The sequence below is a fragment of the Myripristis murdjan genome, chromosome 24, assembly GCF_902150065.1.
Source record: "Myripristis murdjan chromosome 24, fMyrMur1.1, whole genome shotgun sequence".
In the NCBI taxonomy this organism is placed as follows: Eukaryota; Metazoa; Chordata; class Actinopteri; order Holocentriformes; family Holocentridae; genus Myripristis; species Myripristis murdjan.
The window spans coordinates 20337241-20362601 of record NC_044003.1 but is presented as its reverse complement, the minus strand read 5'-3'; the positions used below and the strand labels follow the sequence as shown (position 1 = coordinate 20362601).

At 42.5% G+C, this 25361-nt stretch overlaps 1 protein-coding gene across 1 annotated transcript; it reads right to left on the bottom strand.

Moving 5' to 3' along the window:
• Window positions 1–1651: 1651 nt before the first annotated feature.
• Window positions 1652–22864, bottom strand: emilin1a (elastin microfibril interfacer 1a). Its single transcript, XM_030047009.1, has 12 exons — window positions 22432–22864; window positions 11320–11436; window positions 8030–8235; window positions 7812–7911; window positions 7238–7346; window positions 6966–7145; window positions 5037–6329; window positions 4180–4594; window positions 3674–3799; window positions 3451–3468; window positions 3208–3342; window positions 1652–2653 (listed from the first exon to the last, which is right to left on the bottom strand). Exons 1-12 carry the CDS (start codon window positions 22554–22556, stop codon window positions 2334–2336), a joined length of 3144 nt encoding a protein of 1047 aa, XP_029902869.1. The 5' UTR covers window positions 22557–22864; the 3' UTR covers window positions 1652–2333.
• Window positions 22865–25361: the final 2497 nt, after the last annotated feature.

The window sequence follows — 25361 nt, the reverse complement described above, 5'->3', positions numbered from 1 at the left end:
CACCTTTAGTGGCCGTCTTTCTCCCCCGACATCGAGCTGAAAAGTCTTGATAGGAGAGTGAAGTGGAAAAGTATAAATAACAATGTTTTTAATTTACTTTTTTACAAAATATAAACGCCTGGCAACGAATAGTACATAAAAATTGCATTGTTTGTTGTAGTTTGTTTAATCAGTGACAACTGCATGCTTATTTTGCCCCCCTAAAAGTCATATTTTCTTGTTTACCATTTTGTTAGGTCATCCAAATGACAATATTAAAATTTCTTGGAGCATTTGATGGCAGCATTACCCAGAGTGAGTGTGCATTGTGCTTCTCCTCTTATTGTGTACCCTTTACAGTCTTAAGTAGGTAGAATTACCTGTTCTTTGCCCTTGACCACCAGCGCCAGATCAGCTTACATGTCTTGGACATGACTTGTTTGTGTGAGTGACAGTGGAATGACAGCTTTTGAGAAGCTGCATCAAGAGTCCTGCAGCTACCACTGACAAGTGATGAATAGTACAATGAAAGAACGATAAATGTGATACTTTTTTGTTCAGGGGACAAGGTCATCTTAAAATCTCCTCTAGATTCTCCAGCTGAAACCCTACAGTATGAATGGGTGGATAACACTGAACACCAGATGTCACTGCAGTGTAGCACAAAGCACGGCTGAGATTACTGAAGTCAGCACTGAGAGATGGAGAGAGAAGTTGCAGTTAAATAGGTGTAAAAAGTGACAAATGTTCATGTGTATATAAAACTGAGACTGCTGACACCATCTGTGTAAAACTGGGTATTTGTATTTGAGGCACACATGGCAAAACATACAAAAACACATACAGTACCTGAAATGTGAAGTGGTAAGTTAATAAAATCATATTAGGGCAAAACTGCTGAAAAATATTTACATTCTTTTGAGAAAAGCAGCGAATTCCCACACTGAGCTGGTTCAAGGCTGAAAGACAATAACCTAGTGAATAAGAAAATGAATGTGACTTTGTGTTACAGTAAAATATGTAGGGTGAGCAAACCCCGATACGTTGATATTAATCATGTATTACTTCCAACATAATGTGAATATAATGCAATATATGGTCCAATCTGCTGTATCAACTTTGTACAGAAGTACACAGCATAAAATTTGCAGCATTCCGTTTCAAATCAATTTATAGTTATATCTACAAACTGTGTATTTTGCGAAGTTTCTTTTTGAGGCATTTTAATTAGACCTCCAAGGACGGAAAAATGTGTGTGTGTTTGTTGGGTGTGTGTGTGTGCTTGCATGTGTGTGTAAGGAACAGGGTATGGGTTGCTTCATTACTTGTTATCTGTAGCTCGCAGTATACATTCCACTGTGTGAGGAACAGATATTAACTGCTAAATCACCTTAAATGCTTGATCCTGCACCAAATTTAGATGACCCTTGTTAGAATTCCCCCCAAAATCCCTGTTCCTTGTCTTTCTCCTCCTCCATCTCTCATGTTCCTGAGCATATCTGATGGAATGTCCTACAATGGTCTTTTTTTTATTGTTGTATGATTTACAAAATCCTGTGGTTTGTTATTGACTGCCATTGACTTCGGTTTTGAATTTTCTCTTGGAGAATAGTGGTTTGGACTGTGCTCTCCTCCCCCGCCCCTGATGCATTTTTGTTTTTTTGTTTTTTTCTCATTGGTGAAAGAAAATTGGCCTCAGTCAGCCTTACGTTTCTGGCAATTTGCTTGTGGTCGACAAAATGTGTTTTCAAAATGAAACTGTGAGTAACACAAACGGAAACTTCCATTAGAAATGTACACTGTGTGCAATGACCTCTGAATAGTCCATATATTGTGGGTGTATTATAAAAGAAACTAAAAAAAAAAAAAACTTTAATCTTTTATAATCTTTCCAAATTTCCTTTGATGCTTTGAAGAATATAAGTGAGCCCTCGAGGTTACCTTACAATAATTACTGAAACATTCAAGTTTATAGTGCAGCATAAAACTGGTGAATTATGAGATAACCCTGCAGTGGCATTAACAAAACAAACAAAACAAAAAAACGATGGCTTCTTGCACCAACCAATCATTTTCTTAAAGCTGTGAGACACAATACAAATCATGGTGGCTGAAAATAGAAATCTTTTTCCTTCCTTCTTAGCACTAAAAGTACCATGTAAGTCTCTTGCTTCTTGCTGAATTAATCCAATCTTCAATTCCCAATTTTAAATCTTCTCTCAGAGAAAACTTAAGTTGTTTCTGTCTGTCCAGCTGGTCAATGGCTCTGTCTCTTAAAGACTGGCAAACCTAATCAATGCTCTCGTGCTGAAAGTCTCGCCCAATTGGCCCAATCATTTTGAGACTACATCCAATTAGATGGTCTCATATAGCAGCATCCCACTGAAGATGGTCAAGGGTTCAGAGGAGTGGGCCAGCTTGCCAGTGACAAGGTCAATGCAGACTGTGTCCCCTACTTCCATGGGGAGGATGATGTTGAAGACCGCTAGCGCTCCAGGAATTTGTTTTGCCTCTGCCATGGGCTTTTCCAGGCCTTCAGGCTGATACCCAGCTGAGTCTCCCCGAGCCACGCCGGTGTTGGACTTGGACAACACCGCCTCGATCTTCACGTTCTTGTGGCCAGTCAGAATGGCGCTGAAGTAGTAGTTCCCACTCACCGGTGCTGTGAAATATCCTTAGGCAGAGAAACAGGTCAAGAGGACAAGTTGATGTTAATATATTTGCTGTTGTAGCAAAAACGCCTCCAAATCTCAGTGGGAAAAAACTTCCTTATCAGTTTAGTGACCCCTGCACCACTGAAGCCCATTCAGACATCACTGGATAATTTCATAGTCATGTCCCTGAAAACTAATAAATAATGGAAGCTTCTTTCGGTTGCGGTAAAACTGACTTTGTCGAGATACAGAATTTTTCATCTGTCTGCAGTGATATGTAGCATGCCTCCTATTAAAAATATTTTATAGAGGCTCATTATTCAGTTTTTCCAAACACAAATGACTTGTGACCCTCCAAATCTAAATAATACTTCAAAACATTTTTGGATTACTGGAGCACTTAGGGTTTAAATGTCAGTGTCCAGTGAAATAGAGGGCTGAGGTCTCACTAGTCTGCTGAACTCAATTAGTTGTATATATGAAAAAACATATGCAGGGATTCAAAAAGCATTTTGGTGTTAAGACTCTTTGTTAACTGAAACCATTTATAGATGTCATCTGGACTAAAACTCACCTGTATGTGGGCTGTAGACATTATCTTCATTGACAAACACTTCATTGAAGACTATGGTTCCTGCACTTCGCATTGGACGAGTGAGGGCAGCAGAGAAAGCAAGACGTGGCACGTTGGCGTCTGACCCTGCAGGACCTAATCACGGGGGAGGAAGGGAGACAAGGAGTTACTTTGAAATGAAGGCAGCAGAGATCAAACAGTAATCACTGCTTTCATCTTCGGTTTAGTAATAACAACACATACCCTGTTCGCCTCTGAGACCTGAAATGTAAGATGAAAGACAAGAACATTGACTTTTTTATCCCAAAAAAGTTACTTTTGCTGTTTATTTATTATTCATGTTATACTGTAGCTACATGTGAACCATTTTTTAAAGATCAAAGATAAAAGTTGTAAATGAGATTGTAATTAAGTAAAACAATGTCTAATAAAGTGTGAGCCCAAATGAAAGTATGTTGGTCTTTACCAGGGGGTCCCACTGGTCCTTGCCTTCCCTCTCTGCCTGGGGGTCCTTGGTTCCCTTGGGGCCCCTTTGGTCCCTGGAGACCAGTCACGCCTCTCTCTCCACGTGGGCCTGGTAAACCAGGTGGGCCTAGAATAAAAATGTTTGGTGAGACACGCAGCTGGGAAACATCTACAATGAGTTCTCTTTACCATCAAGAGTCTAAAAGAAGGATAGTTACTACAGCAGACAAATAACATACACAATGAAGAGACCCTAAAAATATTTAAGCTGATGTTCCTGAAAATCTGCCCTTTACCCTCAAGCTTACTAAAAAAGACTCCTGACTCAGACAGACGGTGGACTTAAGAGACTCTTAAGTGATGCTACTCAAGATAATGTTTATCACCACGGGCTAGATTCTTTCTTTGGTCTATTTTTTCCCAGCCCCGACCTTGCCTCCCTTCAACTGCAACTGATATCTCTTGTCCTGAAGTCAGATCCCATGCCCTTTGTCCGCTATGACTCACCCATGAAGTCCTGCTCTGTGAAACTGTGGAACTCTTTGACCAAGTCAAGAACGGAAGAGTTCAGCCTGTGTATTTTCGAGTGGACATTCTCCAGCTGGACGTTCTGGATATTGTCGATAACATCACCTTGAGACGCTACTGTGACATTGAGTCCATTAACGCAATTCCACAGCCCAGACACATGGCGGTTCAGGCCCTCCTTGATCCTCTGCAGGCTGTCGGAAAAGGAGTCCATGCGTCCGCACACCTCCTCCATCTTGGAGAGTCTCCGTTCCAGGCCGTCGCTGGATCGCCGGCACTCGCCCACCTCTGTTACATAGTTGCGAGTGATGATTTCTATCTCTTTGCCCAGGCTGCCAAACTTAAGCTTAGAGTCATCAATGTGGTCCGTCAGCTCCCTCTGTACCTTGTCCACCTTTGAGAGAATATGGATTTAAGGTGCTTAAAGGTTTTTTATGCTATACATATCTATATTTTCCATCTGTACCATTGTTTGTTATCTGATGATTTCTTATAGACATGAAACTGTGTAAGCACATTATCGAGCTCACGTCAAGCAGAGTGACATGTATGTAATATGTTCAAATATTTTCATAGCTATAATATTACATGAAAGCACTGCAAGCGTTCCAAGATAAATGACTTGTTGGAAGAACAATGTGTTGTTTTAAACCCGCTTTACCATTTACTGTTTTAAAACCATCAAAATCATCATCTTCACGACAAAATGTATGATTTTGTCTGTTATTAATTATGAAGCACAATGTAAGGTTTTAAAAAGTGCTACATAAAGCATTTCTATTAATGCTATTATTAGTAATAATAGTGACAGCTGCTTCATCATCATTTCATCTTACCTCAGACATGATGTCATCGTTGGTGTTGGTCAGATCAGCCAGAGTGTCCCCATGTGTCTGTACAGTCCTTCCCAGGCCCTTCAGAGTGTCATTAATGGAGCTGAATGTGACCATGACCCCAGCCAGCTCGCCTTGGAGGGATTTCAGATCCCCCCCTAGTTTTCCACTGTGGGTGTTATGACCTTCCAGGGTCTCCTTAAGATCGTTTATGTTGTTTTTACACTGTCCAGTACATTCCTCTACATCTTCTCTGAGTCTTCCTACCTCCTCCTGAAGGTTGGAGCATACCTGAGAGCAGGCGGACTCATCTGAGTCGATTCTTCTCCGCAAATCTGTCAGCTCCGTCTGGCATCTGTTCAGGGCCCTGTTGGTGGAGTTGGTAAGTGAGCGTAAATCCTCTTCAACAGTGCTGCAAACAGAGCAATCTTCAACGTCGCGACCCAAGGTTTCAACCTCTGTAACGATCCGGTTGAAGCGCTCGCCGTCCTCCCCAGTGACAGCCTTTATCTTTTTTATATCCTCTGCTAAGTTAATCACTCTGTCCATCAGTGAGTCTCCTGACACAGACAGGTCCTTTAACCTTGTGTCAAACTTCTGAATCTCCTCTTCGTTGGCCACAACTCTCCATTCTAAGGTCTTGACTGTGTCTTCAGTCTTACGACCGCTTCCATTGGGCCCACAGGCCTCAGTGCACATGTTTGTGGTTGACGTTAGCTTCTTGTCAATGAGGGTTGTTATATCTTCCAGCTGGCCTAAACGCCTGCTATGGTCAGTGACTGTGTCACCAAGAACAGCCACATCCAGCTCTATCTTGCCAATCTTGTTGCCGTGGTCATCCAGACGACTGAGGACCATGTTGCGTATCTGAGTGACCTCCCTCTGGAGATTGTCCTTCATGTTGTTCCCAGTGTTGGTACACCTCTGTTCCGCCTTCCTCACCGTGTTATTCAGCCTCTTCTCCACTTCCCTCAGTCTGTTATTTAACCTGTCCTCTGTCACTCTTCCCTTTCCACCTCCAACTCCTCCACCACCTGTCCCAGCCAGTTCCTTATCCAGGCGCCCTTTGATGATGTCATAACCGTTAGCCGTGGAGGTGACACGGACCTCCAAGGCAGCCAGCCGCTTCTCCAGCTCCGTGACTGTGTTGCAGCAGTCTTGGGCGCGCTCTGTCTCCCTGCGGGTGATCTCCAGGCTCTGCCTCACATGCTGGTCCATGGAGCTGATCACCTTCTCCAGGGCTCTGATCCTCTCCCTGTCCTGTTGCTGCTGCCTCCTCAGGTCCTCCACACCTGCCTGGAGGGAACAGGGATCAGTGGTTAAGTCCATGCAGAAGAAGAATTTCAACTTGCTGTCCCAACTCTTAAGCTTCCCACATGGCAGGTCTCTGCATTTTTTGCCCCCTCTGATCTAAGTTTTATGTGTATTTTGGTCATTTCAAGGGTGCTTTTACTTAACTATGAATAATAAATTTTCACTGGATAATTTGTGCTACCAAGAACTGTCATGAGATGACCCCCCTCATTGTTATTGTCCTCACAATTTTGAATGCCTCATTTTTTTTTCCTGATAGTGATTTATGTGGGGTTGTTGTTTTCTTCTGCTCTTGGCTGTGTACAACAGTTGCTATAATTGCTATTGTTTCAGCATGGTTGTTGTTTTCCACTGATCAAAAAAACACTGTTCTTCTTTCCCACAACACATTGGTGGGAATCCGCTGACCAAAGGTTCCCACAAATCACCAACAGTGGCTCATATGTGGGACCCAGGGTGACATGCAACAAAGAGTATTCCAAATTAAATGCTTTTTTTTGCCTGACCAAGGTCCGACTCCAGCTCACTCCTCACTAGTCTTCCTGTCAAGCTGCACAGTCTACTGTATAATGAAGCAAAAACACTGCTGAAAAGAGTAATTCAGATGCCGAGGCTGACCTGGCAGGAAGAGCAGGACAAGGACACGCGTCGCTCCAGCTCCGTCAGTATCTCCTCCTTCAGTGTGTTCAGCTGATTCCCCCCAAGACCTCCTCCTCTGACTACTCCATCCAGTTCATTGCCTCCTCCATTACCATTCACCAGGTGGTTGTTGATGTGGAGCAGGGTCTGGTCATGGACCTGAATCAATGAATGAATGAAAGAATAAGTTTCATTTGTGCATTAACATCATACATGTCACATATCTAGACAGATAGGGCGAAATCGTTAACCTGTGTCCTGTTGTAAAGCTGGTCCAGCCTGGTCTGGATGTTGTTGATGGTTTCCTTCATATGTGGCTGAGCTGCATCTGAAGGGATACTGGCTCCATTCAGACCTGGCCTACACAGATGAGGAGGAGAAGGAGGAAGCAGGATTGTTTTAACTGTTGCAAACATGGTTGGGTGTGTGTATCAAGTGGGTAGAGAGCAGACAAATAACTGTGACACTACGTAATTTGAAAAAGTTTAGCTGAACTCTTCTTTGTGAGTGTGTTTATGCAGCTCTCAAAGGTATAGCTCAACATCTTAGTTAGGTTTTTATTCCAGATGATCTATTTATATACATCTTCCTATCCTGATTACAAACCTCCCAGTATACATGATAAACAGAATATTCTCTGTTCAGCAATTTACCTCTGTCAGTCTGCAAAAACCAACAGTAAGCAGTATATACATCCTTCAGTATCCCGGGTGATATGTGAGTTTTAACCCTGCCAGCATATTTGGGTTTCCTGAGTGATTATAGCACTCAAGTAGGAACATTTAGATAAATAAGAGGTAGATAATGTAGAAAAAGTGGATATACAGTCTCTGGTTCATGCCGTGCATGGTGGACTGCATGGTGTGAAGGTCTTTGGTGAGACTCTGGATCTTCTCCTCCAGTTGTCTTATCTTCTCACTGTCACCTGCAAACACAGGGAGGAAAACATAGTCAGCTTTGTCAATACAAATATGGAAAGTTAAGTACTTCTAAATGATGTCAACTCATATGTGAATATATAGCATTTCACCCGGCCCTCATACCATTGCTGTCTCCACCCCTCTGTCCACCGCCCGTGTTGTGGCCCGTCTGCGTGATGCGGGGTCTTCCTGTGTTGACCTGAGTGTCAGTGCCTCCCCTTGGCCCATCGTGGCAGTCTTCACCTGAGTAACCATGGCAACACCTCCACTCCATCTCTGTCACCATCTTGTAGGCTACCTTATAGCTTGGCCTTCTGTATGTCCGGTAGCTGGGAATGCAACGGAGAGAGTGGCCAGCTGAATGATTCATCCATCCATCCATACATACTGTGCACACGCATGCATGTGTATGTTTAGCAGCCCCTTTAACGGCCTCTATTAGTGTACGACTGAAGTCAGACATGAGTCAGAGGTGGTTAGGAATGTTTATAGCCATTACTGTTCACTGATGCTGTGGCTATAAATTTTAATTAAAGGGAAATATAGTGGAACTCAACACAGCTGTAATTGTCCTTTACTGTAATTGCTTTTTGCTAACCTATAAACTGCTCTATCACACATATAGTGTCTGAGGCAGTTTAACATGTTTCATTTTTGTAATCATCTTTCATCTTTTTGTGTACCTCGCTGAAAACGCTGCCCACTTTTGGGTCAAATAAAACTGAACACTGAACCCTCCCTTCAAATTCCTCCACTTCTCTTAAACTGCAAGGAAAATAAGAGGTGAGTTCTTGTATTTGAAAAAGTGAAAAACTGCTCCATGAATCTTGAAAGTTGCTATGCAGAGGTAATTCTGTCTTCTGAATACTTGGCAGCTATGCATGTTATTATTGTAAATCCATTAAAATTTGCGCACTTTTTCCAATTCTACGTAACATCTCCCTTCTGAGCTTTGTGGTGACTGGTTGTCATTCGCAGGACAGTGACTGGCTGAAAGTTGTACCGTTCATTGAGTGCAACAGTTGTGCATTTATAATAGAGTAAAACAGTCATTTTAGGGACGTACATCCCACCCAAGTAACCACAAGATTACACATACGTAACTTTCAAGATTCTCAAGAGGTGTTTTTCACATTTTTGACCATTAGGAGTGAATGAGGGTAAGTTAACCTTGACCTCTAAGCTACCAAAGCATATTTTGTACACATGTATGCAACTGATATCTGTGACGGACGGACAGATACAATCATGACTGTTGACAAGAAGTCAAAATACGATAGTTCTTTAGATTATAAAAGCTTTCTTACTGCATGAAAAAAAAATGATACAAATTCTGCGAGGGGCTAAAATATGAAGACATTTCAGTTGAGGCACCCTGATCTAAGAATACTTTGCAATTTTTCATAACTAGTGAATAACATCAGTGTGACGTTAGAACAGCTTGACAACTTCTCAGGGACCAGCTTATGGACCCCTACATTAAATGCCGCAGCTGCATGCTATGGTGCACATTTACATTGAGTCAGTAGATAAAGCAGTTGCAAATCATTATACTGAGCAATGAGTAAGATTAATAAGTGAGATTAAGATCGCAACTTTGTAAACTTGTAAAAATGTTGTTTCTGTTTCATTTTCCAAAAGCAACCAGCATCAGCCAGTATTTAATCTCATTTTCCTGCTTGTGGAGTACTCTTCTATCAAAAACATGAATGTTTCATTTGGCAAGGTCTTCTGTGTGTGTTTAATCTTTAATGTGCTATTAAGCTCTGTGGCTGAAGAGACTCACTCTCTCACAGCAGCAGCGCAATAAATAGGCCGAGGCCAGAAGTCTCGATGAGGATTTATGGCAGCGTCACAGGCACGTTAACAAGCTCTGACTGTGAAACTTCAGCAGGTTGCTCTCCTTTGGCCAACCCACAAACACCATTGTAGGTACCGTGGACCCTTTTCTGTGCCATAGAAAAGATTTTAGCGTCCAGCTCCCAGCTCTGAGAGAGCGTGAGAAAAAGTGAGCCGACATACTCTCAGAGGAAAAACGAAAACAGAGCTTGGAGAGATGGAGAAAGAGGCGGAGTTGGACATAGGGAGAGTTAGAGAGGGAAAGGCAGAGAGTAAGAAATAAAGACGGCCATAAAGAGAGAGAGAGGGAGAGAGAAAGAGAAAGATGAAGGAGTTGTTTTTACAGGACAGAACGGCTAGACTGCGGTGCCTGGAAACCCTGTCAGCTTCATTCTTAGCATAACCTAGGTTTAGGCCAAGGCCCCTGCTCTGCTGTAGGCAGGCGAGGGGATCAAGCAGCCAGACGTGGGTCAAGCAGGGTGAACATGTAAAGATTTCACAACAAGGGAAAAAAAAAACATCTTTGGGAGTGTTTGATACATCCATTTTTGGGGAAAACAATCAATCACATCTAAACTTGTTGTGGTTTGGTATAGTTTGGTCTGAATTCCCCAGGCAAACTGCAGCTCCAGTAGAGTAATAGGTGTGTCTGTGGGGATGCCAAAGTTAAGATGAATGCTTGTGCTCTGGGCAGGCAGACAGAGGGATTATCCAGCTAACTTACTGGGCTGCACTTGTAAATGTGTCTGCACTAATGCGCTCCTGCACAACAATGCACCCATAAAAGAGGCCCAAAACGTCTTCCTGTCCAACGCTCTCAGTCTCTGCTCAAAGAGGGAGAGAAGGTGGACCACAGAATGAAGTGACTGAAAAGAGTATCCACAGACAGAGAGAGAGAAGTGCGAAAGTGGGAGACTCTATAGAAGCCCATTCCTACCACATAAAGAGATAAATAAATAAATAAAATTGTGAGTGCTGTTTCTCACAACAATGACTTACCCCCTAAAGCAGCATTCAGACCAAATGTGAAGCATGTTTTCGCATTGCAAACTTGCAGATGGCCACAAATGTTTTTGCTGAAGTTGAAAATTCTCAACTGATGCAAATATGCAAATGATGTTGTGTCTATTTGTGTTGTTACATCGACTTTATACGCAGTGGTGCTGCATTAAAAATTTGCTTCGTGTTTGGTCTGAACACACGTTAAGAATTGTGAGTGATGACTTTCTATCTGAGCTGTTTCTTATTTTTTACTTAATAACTGGAAATTGTGTTTTTTTTCCCCTCATGGTTAACCTAACAATTAAAATTGCAGATGTTAGAAAAAAAACCCTCACAACTCTGAGTAGCCATGTCACAACTATGAGGTAAAAATGAGTAAATTAGTTAAAAAAAAAAAAAAAAAGTTTGGTATCTTTCATTTCTTAATTTGGTGGATTGTGCCTCTATAAACGTTGGAAAAGATAATGATTTCAGAGGAAGTCAGAGTGAGTCAGACAACAGGGGGATTAACAGTTTTGTGTGTGTGTGTGTGTGTGTGTGTGTGTGTATGGGAGAGAGTAATAGATACTCACACCACTCTAGGACACTGGCCCCAGGCACAGCGTTGGTAGTCTGGTTTGATGTACGTCTCCACTCCGTCCTCCATCACACAGCTGATGGTGCGTGTCACAACATAAGCACACCAGTTCCTGTCAAATAACACACACACACACACACACACACAGTACACAGACCAAAAAATGACAAATGAGTCGTTGTAGTGCTATTGGCAGTTTAGTTGAAAGTCACAGACACACACACACACACAAACACACACACACACACACACACACAGAGAAAATGACAGATGAGTCGATGTAGCTCTATTGGCAGTTTAGTCTTAAGTTGAAAGTCACAAACATACACCCAGACACACATACATACACACACACACTTATCTCTCTCTTTTTGAGGTAATCTGTCAAAATGCACAAGGAATGTTCTGGTAGCTTGTTGTCTGTGAGGCTCTGGAGTAAAGTTTATGTAAAAATAATAAGCTGAAGCTTTGGAGCCTTCACAGGTTATTCTTCTGTACAACAGTCAGGAAAAACGTTCTGCTGGTGCCAGACTTATGCATGATAAATGCACGGCTTCGACAATGGCACCCATTGTACACCCCCGTCCCCACCCCCCAACACACACACACACACACACATCCACACACCCACACACCTACACACCCACACACACATCTCTGTATTCATCTCCCTGAGAGAACCTTGCATCGACAACATTCATCTCCATACATGTGCCAGTCGCCATCCTGGGCCAAATGAGAAACATACACACAATCTGTGATATGACATTTACTTTTTTTTTTTTTTTAGCTTCTCACATGTGTAGGAATTTATTTCTCTTCCCTTCCAGGCTGGAAACTCTTGAAAAAAATGTGCACTTAAACACTGGGAATCAAACCAAAGAATGTGTGTCCAGAACTGGCAGTGAACCTATAACACATTTATAAACTGACTCTAACCTGTGTCCTACGTTTAAGGTAATTCTAGTATCATCCCTAAACCAAAACACCAATCTTAAACTTGCCTCTTGAAGATGTGAAGACTGGTCAACAATATTTCACCTACTAAAAGTCTACAATTTCACCAGGACAGATGGACAAGACACAGATCCTGGGTACCTCTCGATTTGTCCGCATCCCCCTGACCCCCTTTGACCCTCAGACTTCCCCCTTGATGACACTCCACGGAGATTTACGACACAGGCGCCCTTTTGTCTTGGCTTGGACAAGACAGTCGCTTTCTATCATCATTTTCATATCGTCAAATTACCCAGGATCCCCCTCCGCCACTATTTCCTTGGTAGTTATTACGGCCAATTAGTGTCACTCTGAGATTCAACTGAGCAGAACTATGGAGGGTTTGAGTCTAAAGGTTTGAGCTCACAAGGAGGTCCTTCATGCTGCAGAGTCAGTCAGCGACTTCCCTCTCTCTGTCTGTCTGCGTGTCTGTCAGTCACTCGCCCTCTCTTTTGCTCTGCATGTCTCTCTCTCTCTCTCTCTCTCTCTCTCTCTCTCTCTCTCTCTCTCTCTCTCTCTCTCTCTCTCTCTGTCAGCAGACTGGGCACGGCTGTTATTCTTCAGAAAAAATATCACCCAATCACTATACAGAGACACAAAATGTGCATGTTAAAAGCAGCATGTATCAGTGTATATATTCAGTATTCATGTTGAGATTATCCAGTGGCACATAATCACCATTATCTATAATAAAAATAAATACACTGACTTGATATCCATCTGTCTCTCTTCCACCGTCTCTCCCACACTGATGTCATGGCCATTACAAATACATGAATCTGACTGGCTGGAGGATATATGTTAAAACACACCCTCTACCCTACATACATATGTACATAAATATATATATACATTTACACACACACACACACACACATATGCACACAGACATTAATCCATTTAGGCTATTCCAGATATTACAGATAGTGGGCAGAAAATGTTTGTTTTCACAGGATTTCTACAGGCCAAGGTTTGTACAGCTGACTCATCCTTAAGAGGAGATATAAGGTTTTCGCCTGGCAGTGGTGATATTTTTCTAGCTTGTTTTTCTCTGAATCTCTCATGCCACGCTCACTCTCGGTCTGTGTGAAACTGTCTCTTTCTTCCTGTCACCTACGTGTGCATGTCTTTGATTCTCACTCTCTCTTACTCTCGCTGTATCCTTCACTTTGTCTTTCTCTATCTGCTTCTCCCGCCCTGTCGATCTCTGTTTATCTCCTTCTCTCTTTTGCTCTCTCTCGGTGTTTCTGTTCCTCTGTCTTTAGCCTCTGTGTTGCTCTCTGTCTATATATCCGTCCCAGTTTCCCAAGACCTTGATCCTTGATCCTCCCCTTCATTCCTGAGCTCATCTGACTGACAGAATGACTTTATCATCTTTCTGCTCGCCTCCTCCTGACCTCCCCTTCCTGTTGCTACTGTACGTGGGAACGTGGACTAATTACCAGTCAAACTCGACTGTAAAGGTCTTTCTCAAGGGTATGAGTGCTCCCCTTGAAAATTAAAAGACCAGGTGGTGGAACAATCCCACAGGAGGAATCGGCCTTCAGCTTGTTCTTTTCCCACATTCATTGAAGTTACTTGAACATTCATTGAAGTTACATTGAAATAATAGCCAAACTGTCACAATTCACCAGCCACTCGTCAATAAACTTTAACTTCAAGGATGAATGTGTTAAATAAATTAACGAAAGTATGAGATTCCTTGCACCCACACAGCTGTAAGGCACCTTCCTCGCCTCATATGATATAATGGACTCGCAGTGTGCCTTTGCTGTAGCTTGGATAGCCGAAGAAAAAGATTTTCTGCAGAAACTTTGCAGAATGTGAAATCAGCTTATTTCCGTGTTCCCAACATATTGTGTTTCTTATGGTGGATTTGAAAATTGTTATGGGATTCCACATCAGATTGGATGTAATTTGGTTGAAGTCAGTCAGTGTTCGCGTGTCCCAACAGTGTTTTATATTGCCTCCTCTGACGCTACATTGCCTTACACTGTGTTGTGCTTTGCTCTGCTCTTCTCCTCTGTGGTTTGCTGTATTGTGCCTAACATTTCCACCAGGGTTTGGATTGGAAGCTCGCATGATTCAGACTGCAACTTGGCCACGTTACGTCTGAAATCAGCCGGCGTCAGTGCATCCAAACGGCGCTGTCTGTATCCTCGTGTACTTCCAGAGCCTTGTGGTTCATCGCAGCTTTCCTCATGGCCTGTTCTTGCCATTGCATTAGCCTGTGTGGTGCCTTGGTACGCTATCTTGTTCTGTGGTTTTGCTGCGCTGTGTGTTTGTTGGACTCAAGACTTTTTGGAGAAACTTGAATCTAACATCTCCATCGAGAGCTGGATCGGCGCTGTGAGGATAGGGAACAACTAAAGATCAAGCGTTGGTGATAAATCCAAACAGTGCCGCCTCTGCTCCCCCCTGTAGATCCGGGGTGTTGTTTTGTGTCACAGTGATTCAGTGCGGCCCGCTCGGCCCATCTATTACCCTGACTTAACTGACTCTCAGGGTCAAAGAGAAGCAGCAGATAAAGCATGAAGTTGGCAACGTTCACACCCTATCGTCCATGACAGAGAACAGATGCTGTTTCATATAAATAAACTAAACCATCTCTCCCTTTCTCTGCTGAGCAGACACAGATGTGGACGTATACGCACACACACATACACACATGTACCAACACACAACTCCCTCCATCTCTGTACAGCTTCCAAACACCCACACTTACATACCACCCTCCCGTCTCTCTTTCCATCTTTCCATCAAGGGCTTTTCACTCCAGTGAAACACATGAGAGAAACCTTTATTTGTAAGATGACTAAGTGTGGGTGTAGAGTGTGACAGAGTGTACGAGTGTGTGTACGTCATGGTTTAGGAACATGTCGTATTCAAAAAAGGATGTAAGTAAGTAAGTAAATTTGTATATGTGTCATGTACAAGTAACACCTTCAAGAGATTTTTTGAGGCCACAACATTTCAGTTCCAAATCTTTAGGTCTTCTTTTTTTTTTTCTCAGTTTCATTTTTTTTTCTCTCTGTCTGACCAACATACAGCTCAACATTCAGAACTGTAATCCTGTAAAGTCCCATTAATCCAAATGGCTGGAAAGAAATTGCCTGGATGAAAGTCCACCCAAGCTGGCATCTTTCCCATAAGTATAAAATGCACACACACATACACATACATATGCACATTCACAAGGTACACATTCATACATTTGCAAACACACAGAGAAGCAGACAGGAAGATATGCACACAAACTCACACAGGTATTACAGCATGCAGACACACACACACACACACACTTGCACCCACATGAAAGGCATGGATCTAGTCTGCTTATTTTCCCACTTTACCACACTTGGACATTAAAAAAAAAACACATAAATTAAGAAAGTAAGAAACTAGTGCCATCATAAACACATAAATCTTTTGGGTCCCAGAAACACAAGATGCTGAACAAAAAATGATTAACTGTGAGAGAGAGAGAGAGAGAGAGAGAGAGAGAGAGAGAGAGAGAGAGAGAGAGAGAGAGAGAGAGAGATTGTTGTGCATATGAATGGATGACTTGTGTGTGTATCTGCGCCTGGTGTCTCTTAAATGATATGCTCGGTACCTAATTTACCGTGCTTCTCATAATTATAACTGCAACATGTTTTATAAAGTTTTCAAACTGCAATTCTAAGTTGCTGAAGCTTTATCGCAGCATTATATAATTGCAAAACATTGTTTTAATACAAGCAGAAAATTCAGCACCAAGACAGAAACTTATAATGAGAGTGCAATGCTTTGTTGCAAATGTTGTTCATGTATTGAACAAGTTTTGGTTAATTTATAAAAGCGGCAATAAACAAAATTGCCAAGAGCCAATTTAAAGTGAGAACATTTCACTTTGTCTTCGCACCAAACGCAAAGCAAGTTTTTCACCTGGTGTGAGTGCATGCATAGTCAATGCAAAGACGCAAAAACACGCCGATTCATGCTGATTTTCTGCTTTCTGGGAAAGTGTGTTTGGTCTGAGCCCGTCATTAGACCTTAACAAAAAATGTGGAATAATCTAATGATTGAGTCTACATGGCTCTCATTGTCAGCTGACTCACTGACAAATTGCTTGTCAGTTGCATCTAAATGGTTCTCATTTTTTGCAATTTAAATGATTGCAGCTTTATCTACTTTAACTGCAAATGTGATGTGTGTTCAACAAGACTCTAACATTGTAAACTGTGTGCTGAAAGCGTCATCCATCTCTGCCCCCCCGCACCCACAGCCCTGCACGAGCGCTGGGGTCGTCACATGAGGCTGGATTAGCATATTGTGAGTCATTTACATTCACACATTTCAGACAATTAGGAATGCAGTTCTGGGTGTGTAGAAACACTGAGGGAAACAAGCACACGTATACACACACACACACACACACACACACACACATACTATGTCCACACAGACAGCCTGTTCATTACTGCTCGTGCAGACAGGGGACGGTGAAATGTCCCTAATACAGGTCTTATTTATATTTATAGAGCTATAACTCAGCATGGGGACAAGGCCTGCACCTGTCTGAGTTTATTCCCCATAAAAAATTCACCTCCTTATAAAACTGCAGACAGAGACAGTGCCAAGCGAGAAGCCATGGTCTATGATCCCCCCCACCCCCCACAAAAAAAAAAAAAAAAAGAAACAGGTAGCCTAAATCTGCATCGCTGTAGAGACTCCCCCTCTAGCAAATTCTCCATGAAGGAGAAAGAAAGAAAGAAAGAAAGAAAGAAAGAAAGAAAGAAAGAAAGAAAGAAGAGTTTAGAGTTAAGACTTCAACGATGAAAGCACTTGGTGGCCCCCATTGTCGCAAGATCTTTCATTTCACTTCAAGGCAGATTCTTCTGAAGGGTTCTGAATGAGTTCTAAGAAAAAGGACGGGGCTCCACATTTGAACTTTGACCCGGAGGTCAAGCACCCCTCCAGTGTCCTTGTAAAGGTGTAGTCCTGCTGGTACAGAAAGGCAAACAGTCTGACACGAACGACATACACACTTCAGTGCACACACACACACACACACACACACGCCTGACAGACTGCGCACCGGCAAACAAACACAGCTATGAGTGCACACGTGCATTCCTTCAGTCTTTGTTCTCTCTCTCTCTTACACACACACACACACACACACACACACACACAATTTTCCCCTTGGCCTCGGTCCAACATCAAGGGACAGCGTGACTGTGTAAACTCCTTTCTGGTTGTTTAGCCTGGCGGTCACTAAGATATACAGAGAATGTCCATGATAGCACCGTTTGCTGTTACATTATTGCACGGGCCACATCGCTGCTCAGATGGCTGCAGGGGGTTTCAGCACTTGGCTCGAATTTTAACCATTTATGGAAGCATGCGTGTTTCAAAATCCAGCCCTGCAAAAATGTTAAGGCATTTCAACATAAAAAAAAACAAAAGTTTCCTCACTGCTTTGACAGAAATAGTACTGAATAGTTGGGTCAAAGTGCATTAATTGCTCTAATGCAGTAAATCTCACTGAGTGAACTTAAGAAACCAAGTTCAGTCTGCCGAATGTCTGACAAATGTTTATTAGTTTAATGTAACCAATGAGCTGTATGATGAAAAAGTGCTGTTAATTCTTTCACATGGTGGTTTTTTAGTCACTAAATGAACCATCCCAGTTTGCACTAATTAAAATACAAAAAGGCGGATACCACTTAACATGTCAAATAAAGATATACATCTCTGCTTGCCATGCCAGAAAGATGAGAAAACAACCCTAAATAACGTACATTTTACAGAAATCTTCATCTTCATCTGAGCCAAACAATAAAAAGAAATCGTTTCTCAAATACATTATGTTGCCACTATGATGGCAGGCTAGCAATGTTTTTGGACCCTTGATAACATTTTCCTTTAACTCAAATTTTTATTGTATTTTAGTGGTTAACGATGTGCTGCTTTCACCAGATTGCACTTTTACACTGAAGGATACACAGGCAACTTTTGGCAGCAATGTCAGTCATTAGATAGATGCCATTAGATACCACAAAAGAAGTCAGCTCAGCTCCACTGGAGCCATTAGGGTTAATTGCCTTGCTCAGGGGCACTTTGATGGCAGTTATTAAGCGAAGTTAAATAACCAGCAATTGTTCCCTTTCTCTACCCAAATTTCCCTTGCGGTCTTGGGACCGAGCTTCCAGTCAAAAGCTCTCTTCTCCAACCTTAAAGGATAATTCCACTCTTGGATACTCTTACACAGAGGGGCATCGTAACAGAAAAGGCCAAGTTCCAACTTGAAATCTGAATGTGTGATTAGCTGGTAGTGTGTCTTACTGTATGTTGATGATGGCACCATCTTTAACCCTATAAAGCCTGAACTATCAAAGAATTGGCAGAAAATTCCAATTTTTTGAAATTCAAAAAAAAATTATTATTATTATTATTATTACACGACCTTTCTGGTGTTTGATATATGATATGTACTTGAAGTGCCAATGGTATGGTCCAGGGTGAACAGGGGAAGTGTTCAAAGCTATACAACAGTATTTTGGTCAAGTATTGATTAAACTGAAAATGAAAAATGGAATTGAAAATGCATATCATATATGATACAAATGGCTTTATAGGGTTACTGTTTCAAGTTTTCAGATTGTTGATACACTGAATGCACCATCTTGTCCTATTTTCAAACTGATTGGTGGACTGGTGGGGATACAGTAATCACATCACTTTGTGAGATGAACTATTTCAGGAAGAGATCTGAAAACAACTGAAGTCATGAAATCTCCCTCTCCTGCCTCGCTCCACTGGACAAAGCAGAATGCCACAAAAATAGCCCACAAAAAAACAAACTCAAGATCAACTGTGATGTTATTTTTTCCTCTCCTGCCATCTCAGTCCGGGTCAACATGCCATCTGGAACTTATGTTTATTCTATGTTTGGTGTGAATGTTTATGAATGAATATAGTGAGTGAGTACTGAGTGTCTGAGTGTCTCGAGAGAGTATATTATCCTTGTTTGAGTGAGCGTGTAAGTGTGTGTGTGCGCACGTGTGTGTGTGTGTGTGTGTGTGTGTGTGTGTGTGTGTGTTTTCATTGTCCATGCATGAATGCCCCAGTACTGTAAGGGGGAATCAGGGAGGAAATTGTCTGGGAATACTAAGTGACACCTGAAACCAAAGAGAGAGAGAGTGGGTATCATTTATCTAACTCATGCTAATCCTCTGCTCTCATCATTCATACTCTACATGTGCCAGTGATACCTTGTCTCATGCTGGATGTTTCTACATATAAAACGCATCAGTTCTCCCAGTGTCCTTGCCTACAGTGTAAATCCACTCCTGTTTCCCTCTCCTCTTGTCTGTCGCTCGTCCAGGCCAGCAGGATGACGTGTAGCGCTGCTATTTTGGCAGAGGATGAGTCAGACATCGCTTGGTCCTCCTGAGCCCCCCTAAGACCCCACTGGATGTCTTGAGTTCATTCGGCAGCCTTTACCACTTATGGCATACTTCACACATCTGTCAAAACAAATCAATTGAGTTCAAACAGATGTCGAAGGGCGAGCCGTACCGCCACGGGCCAGCGCATTCTTCTCCCCCGATGCTTCAGTGTTTTGTGTGTGTGTGTGTGTGTGTTCTGCCTCCTTCATAGCCTACTGATTTCAGCAGGGGTGAAGGCATTTAAGGACCTCTCTCTCTTGTCAGTTTCTCTTGCTTCTCTTGTCCTCTCTGCCTCTCCTGCTCTTTCATCCTCTCTTGTCTTGTCATGCTTGCTCGCTCGCTTTCTCTCCCAAGATCTTGCACTGTTTCCTTCACACTACAAAAAAAAAAATCTCCATTTCAGTAAGTCCTTTTGTCACATATTCAGCCTTAAAATCTTGTTTTGCTTACAAAGAAGTGAAAAATTTCTACTTCTAATTCTCTTCTTCTACTATTTCTACTTGTTTCCAGTGCTAATCAAATTGTTTCCAGACTTTTCTTGAGTCAAGTGTCATTTTGATGATCTTGGTGGGCTGATCTGCCTTATTCTGCCTTGTTTCAATATGTTTATGCTGGTTCCCACAAAAATTCCTGAAACAAGTGGAACTGCACTGAAAACAAGTTTCTTATTTCAGAGGCTAATTTTTCCTCCACTTTTTTTTGAGGAAAAACAAGATTATAGGACTGAATGTGGGGATAAGTGAGTTGCTAAGATAGATATTTTTTGCAGTGCACTGCTGTTGTTCATTCTCTTCGCTCTTTCCTGACCAGTTTCCCCTGTAATGTTCTTGTCAGTCCTTCACTTCTTATCTGACTTGCCTCCCCATCCCTCTTAATCTCTTTCTCTCTCTCCCTCTCTCTCTCTTCCTCTCATCCCACCAGCAGATTTTTTTTCCCTTGCTTGAAGACTAATAACATTTTAAGATTCAATTTGAGACTAAATGACTCGTTAAGATGGAGATATTTTAGTAGTGCACTCATTGCTCCTTTCCCCCTTTTCTCCATTACTTTTTCTGTCTCCTTTCTCCACAGTAGCTGCCGGCTACTGGCTTTCGTACACACAGAAGAGGTAAACCGACCATATCTCATCACTCAGGCAGCCAGAGTAACAAACTGCTGCTGTGATGTGGAGAGAAACTTGATAGTAGCTCATACTGCATTAGCTCAACTCCCTGTAGCCCAGCATATCACACACACACACATGCACGCACGCATGCACACATGCTAAAGTACAAACACATGCGGGCAGACACACACACACCATATGTGAGCATAGGCAGACAGAAGTACACACGCACAAAAATGATGCACAGTCTCATTCATTCCCTCAATCACTGATATGCACATAAATACACATGCTCACACACACACACACCTAAATAATAGGTCACTTAGTACATTATTCAGTCCTTAGGGTACTCACAAACACACATGCTTACAGAAATACACATCTGTTTAGGATACGGGAGGAGGAGGGGAAATGGTCATCCCCACATGGGCCCCCTGAGGCAACGGCTCAATTGCAAACACACTAATAACACAATATGGGGCTGCGACACCACAATAAAAGCCGTGCATGTGTTGGCTCACTGACAATATCAACAGTTTTATGAGGAGTGACTCCCAGCAGGCCATCACTGTTTTATGAGCAACTGTTAATCAACTGTTACTGAGATCTACATGATTTTCTTACTGTCCCATAAAACGGGGCCCTGATGGTAGTAGCTCATCTGTAGCTCAGTGTGTGTGTGTGTGTGTGTGTGTGTGTGTGTGTGTGCGATGGGACTTAGCTCCCAGATTTAATTTGGTGCACTTAGTAGTATCAGTTTTCTGAATCTTAATCTCTGTAAGTACAAACGGTTCCCATGCTAAGTTTTGGGGGAAAGGGAATCACTTTTTGTTTTTTGCTGAGCTATAAAGTTAGGAAAAAGTCACTCAAACCCTTTTCACTCTAAACCCTTGCTCTAATGTTTATTTCTATTGCATGCTGTACCTTATGAGACACTATGGCAACAGTCATCTCATAGTTTCACAACCAGTTTCCGTATCCCAGGGTCCTGTCAAATGCCCAAGCCAAGCTCATCAACCTGACTAGAAGATGATCAACTTTCCCCAGCAAGGATGGCAAAGAGTTTCTATAATCACTATTCATCTATCGAGTGTTTCTCTAAATCATATGTGCAAATGTGAAGTTTACCACAGTGCACATTTACTTCTAGCAAGACTTCTTACATAGTCTCATATCACAGACGACTCAACGACTCACACACACAGAACCACAGACCCCCATACGACCTCATGCCAGGCTGCCCCAGATGGGACAGTTTTCGTCATTGACTTGACTGTTTCGCTCTTTTTGAATGAAAGTCATTCTTAAACATTGTCTAATCGAGATTACCATATTTTTTAATAATAGTGAACTGCTTCAAAGCCTCCTGCTGGTCCTATCCTGGGGCAGTGACAGACGGGATAGGCAAGAGCAACAGTTTAACCGCATCACTGGCCAATTAGGCTGCTGTAGGCTGGCCTATAAACCGCAATTGATATTATGCCCACTAATAACCATTTAAGTGGAAATTCCAGCCAGACTAAGAAAAATGAATAGCTATTTAATTTATGCTCTGTCATTCTTCCCCTACCTGTGTCTGCTCGCCACCCGCTGTCCCGTCTGGAGACCGGAGGCGGATGAGGGCTCCGAGTATCCAAGACCCCAACTAACCCCGGGCAATATGAAGGCAAACACCACGTAAAGTAACGTTTCCATCCTCTCAGATCCAGTGGGCACCACAATCACATAAATGTCATTTAGTTCCACAGCTTGGCTGGCAAAGTCTCCTGGGTATTTGAACGTTTTACGCACAAATTCACTGAAAAAGCACCGAGACGCGGCTCATAAATGTCTGGAGGGAAGCCTGATAAGTTTGGTCTTTAGTGGAGCTGACGCGCTTTCGGCGAATGACTCGGATGGAGAGCCATGGCCTCACTGGATGAGAAAACCCCGCAAATCCAACAGTAGTCCGTCAAGTTCATTTCAGATGAGCAGGTTAAAGTGGAGGTGTAGCCGTGTGGGTTCAGTCCACTGCTGCTGCTGCTGCTGCTGCTGCTGCTGCTCTGCAGAGGAGGAAGAAAAGTTTCTCTTAAGAGCCCCAAGCCCTCATGCCAGCTCTCTCTCTCTCTCTCTCTCTCTCTCTCTCTCTCTCTCTCTCTCTCTCTCTCTCTCTCTCTCTCTCACCCACTCACTTTCCGCTCCATTCATGAAACTGATGACTCCAGATACGCTAATGACACACACTGCCTCTAGTTTAACCCTCAGTTAAATCCAGTTTTCTTTCCTAACTTGCAGTTTAAAAACCTTTAATGCTGTTTCTTTTTTCCTATAGGTTATCTCTCTCCCCCTCTCTTGCTATCTCTCCTTTTCCCTCTCAGCTGTACCCACATGCTGCAAAAAATAACATAAAGCATATAGCCACAAATGGATCGATATCAAATAATTCGCATTTTATTGTCTAGTTTTCAGTCCCTGCAATAATCTGGGCGCCTCAATTCTCCTCTGATGAGGCAGTGAGCCTCTTGGTATTTGACCAAAGTTCATCCAGGGGCCTTCCATAGTTTCCATTCATTCTTGAAATTCTCATGATCAGTCTGACTGGCAATATTTCTGATAGTGTCAGGTTAATGGTAATATTCCCTTTTACGACATTTGATCCTGTTGCATTGTGCAGTGCTGTGTCGGTCTATTCTGGTTCACTCTACTCCATTTTATTCTTCCTTATTAAGTACTCTATTAAATACTTCTGGTCCTCCTATGTGTGTGCATGTGTGTGTGTCAGTGTGTAGAGGGAAGCAGGAGTGAGGTGGAGACTTTCTGTTCTGTTTTATTCTGTTCTATTCTATTCTATTCTATTCAGAGGTCAAAGAGTTTTGTATTTGTTAATAATTGAGCAAAGAGTAAAATATACATTATAAGTACCATGGGTCCTTAAAATTGCTTCATTACCTTCAGTAAATAGAGGTGTGTGTGTGTGTGTGTGTGTGTGTGTGTGTGTGTGTGTGTGTGTGTGTGTAAGCGGGCATGTGCGAGCATGCGTGTGTGTGTGTGTGTGTGTGTGTGTATGTGAGACGGGTAGCCACATAGTGCGCTGTGTGTCTCTCCATAATCAGAGTTAATGTGACCACAATCAGGCCAGTTGCCTGATTGTGGACTGTCTCTCTTTTGATCAGCATGTTGGACTCCAATCTGATAGGTGGATGACATCTAACAGCCTGGCTCAGGGGACACACACACATACACACGTCTACACACGTGCACACACACACACACACACTTACACACACACACACAGAGAGAGAGAGAGAGAGAGAGAGAGAAATAGCAGCAGCCTCCCCATCCAATATGCACAGAGGAGAGGAGATTAAATTTTGTTAAGAGACTAATGCTCATGGGGAGTTTGAGTTCACCTCATGATCTAAACAGCTTTTCATGTCCCCCTCCTGTGTATCTCTTTCCTGTCAGTCTCTATAGGCAAATTTAGCAGGAGTGCCAAAAGTTTTGAAATAAATCCACTGTCAGAATGACTGTCTCAGCAGTTTTCCCACCAGCCAATGAAAACAATGCAGCAGAGTCAGTTTCCAGAGAATCCAATTAGCAATTAAATGTCACTGGATTATCTGCGGGTGGTTTGATATCGTGCAGACGTCCCATATTAGAATCATCTTTGGCTTCTAGCTTTGGGAGGCTGCTGTTCACAAAATTAAACTCCAAAAATAGGTGAAAAAAGCCTTTATTCTCATTAATCTTTCATGATGAGAAGACAAACCTATTAGAGCGCACTGGATCTCTTTCGCCTTCTGGTTTCCCTCCTCCTGAGGGTAGCAGAATTTTGACAGGGGGAGGCTTTGGAGTGATTCCACTGGGTGATTTCTGCTTTTTTTTTTTTTTTTTTTTTAACTCAATGAAAGCTGCACATCTTCTCATGCTGCCATTGCGGAATGCCCAGCTCAGCAATACTCCCATCAGCCCACTAAAAAGATCAGCTCTCCCAGCTGGTAAGTCATTGACTAGGTGACTCCTCACTGAGAGCTTAGCCAGACACACTGAGGATGAGACTGTGTGAGAAATAGCCATTTATTGAACATACATGATACAAACTAGAGACAAATGGTTTTAATCTCAGTAACGTTAGTGTTCAGCAGAGAAAATTATCTGCAAAATCCAGTTTGATGGTAAAATAGTCAAAAGTGAGCTAGTTTATTGCCTTGTTAATATCCTTGTAATGTGGCGTCCCAATAGACACAGACCTGTGATCTTCTTGGGCTGGAGCTCAACAATGCTTGTAAACAGCGCTTTTAGAGGTGAATTGAGAAATGTGCAAAGCAGTTTTGGAGGCTGGAACGTTTACTTAGCTTTGGAAATCCAACATTTTGCACAAAGCTCATGCCTCATTTAGCCAGTGGTGCTGTACCAGCTTGACTACATGAACTGTGTACGCTCATGTGAGGTGCTGACCAGCCAGCAATGTGGGTGATAAGACTGAGTAAGTAGGGAGATACATTACATGCCATGTTCTTC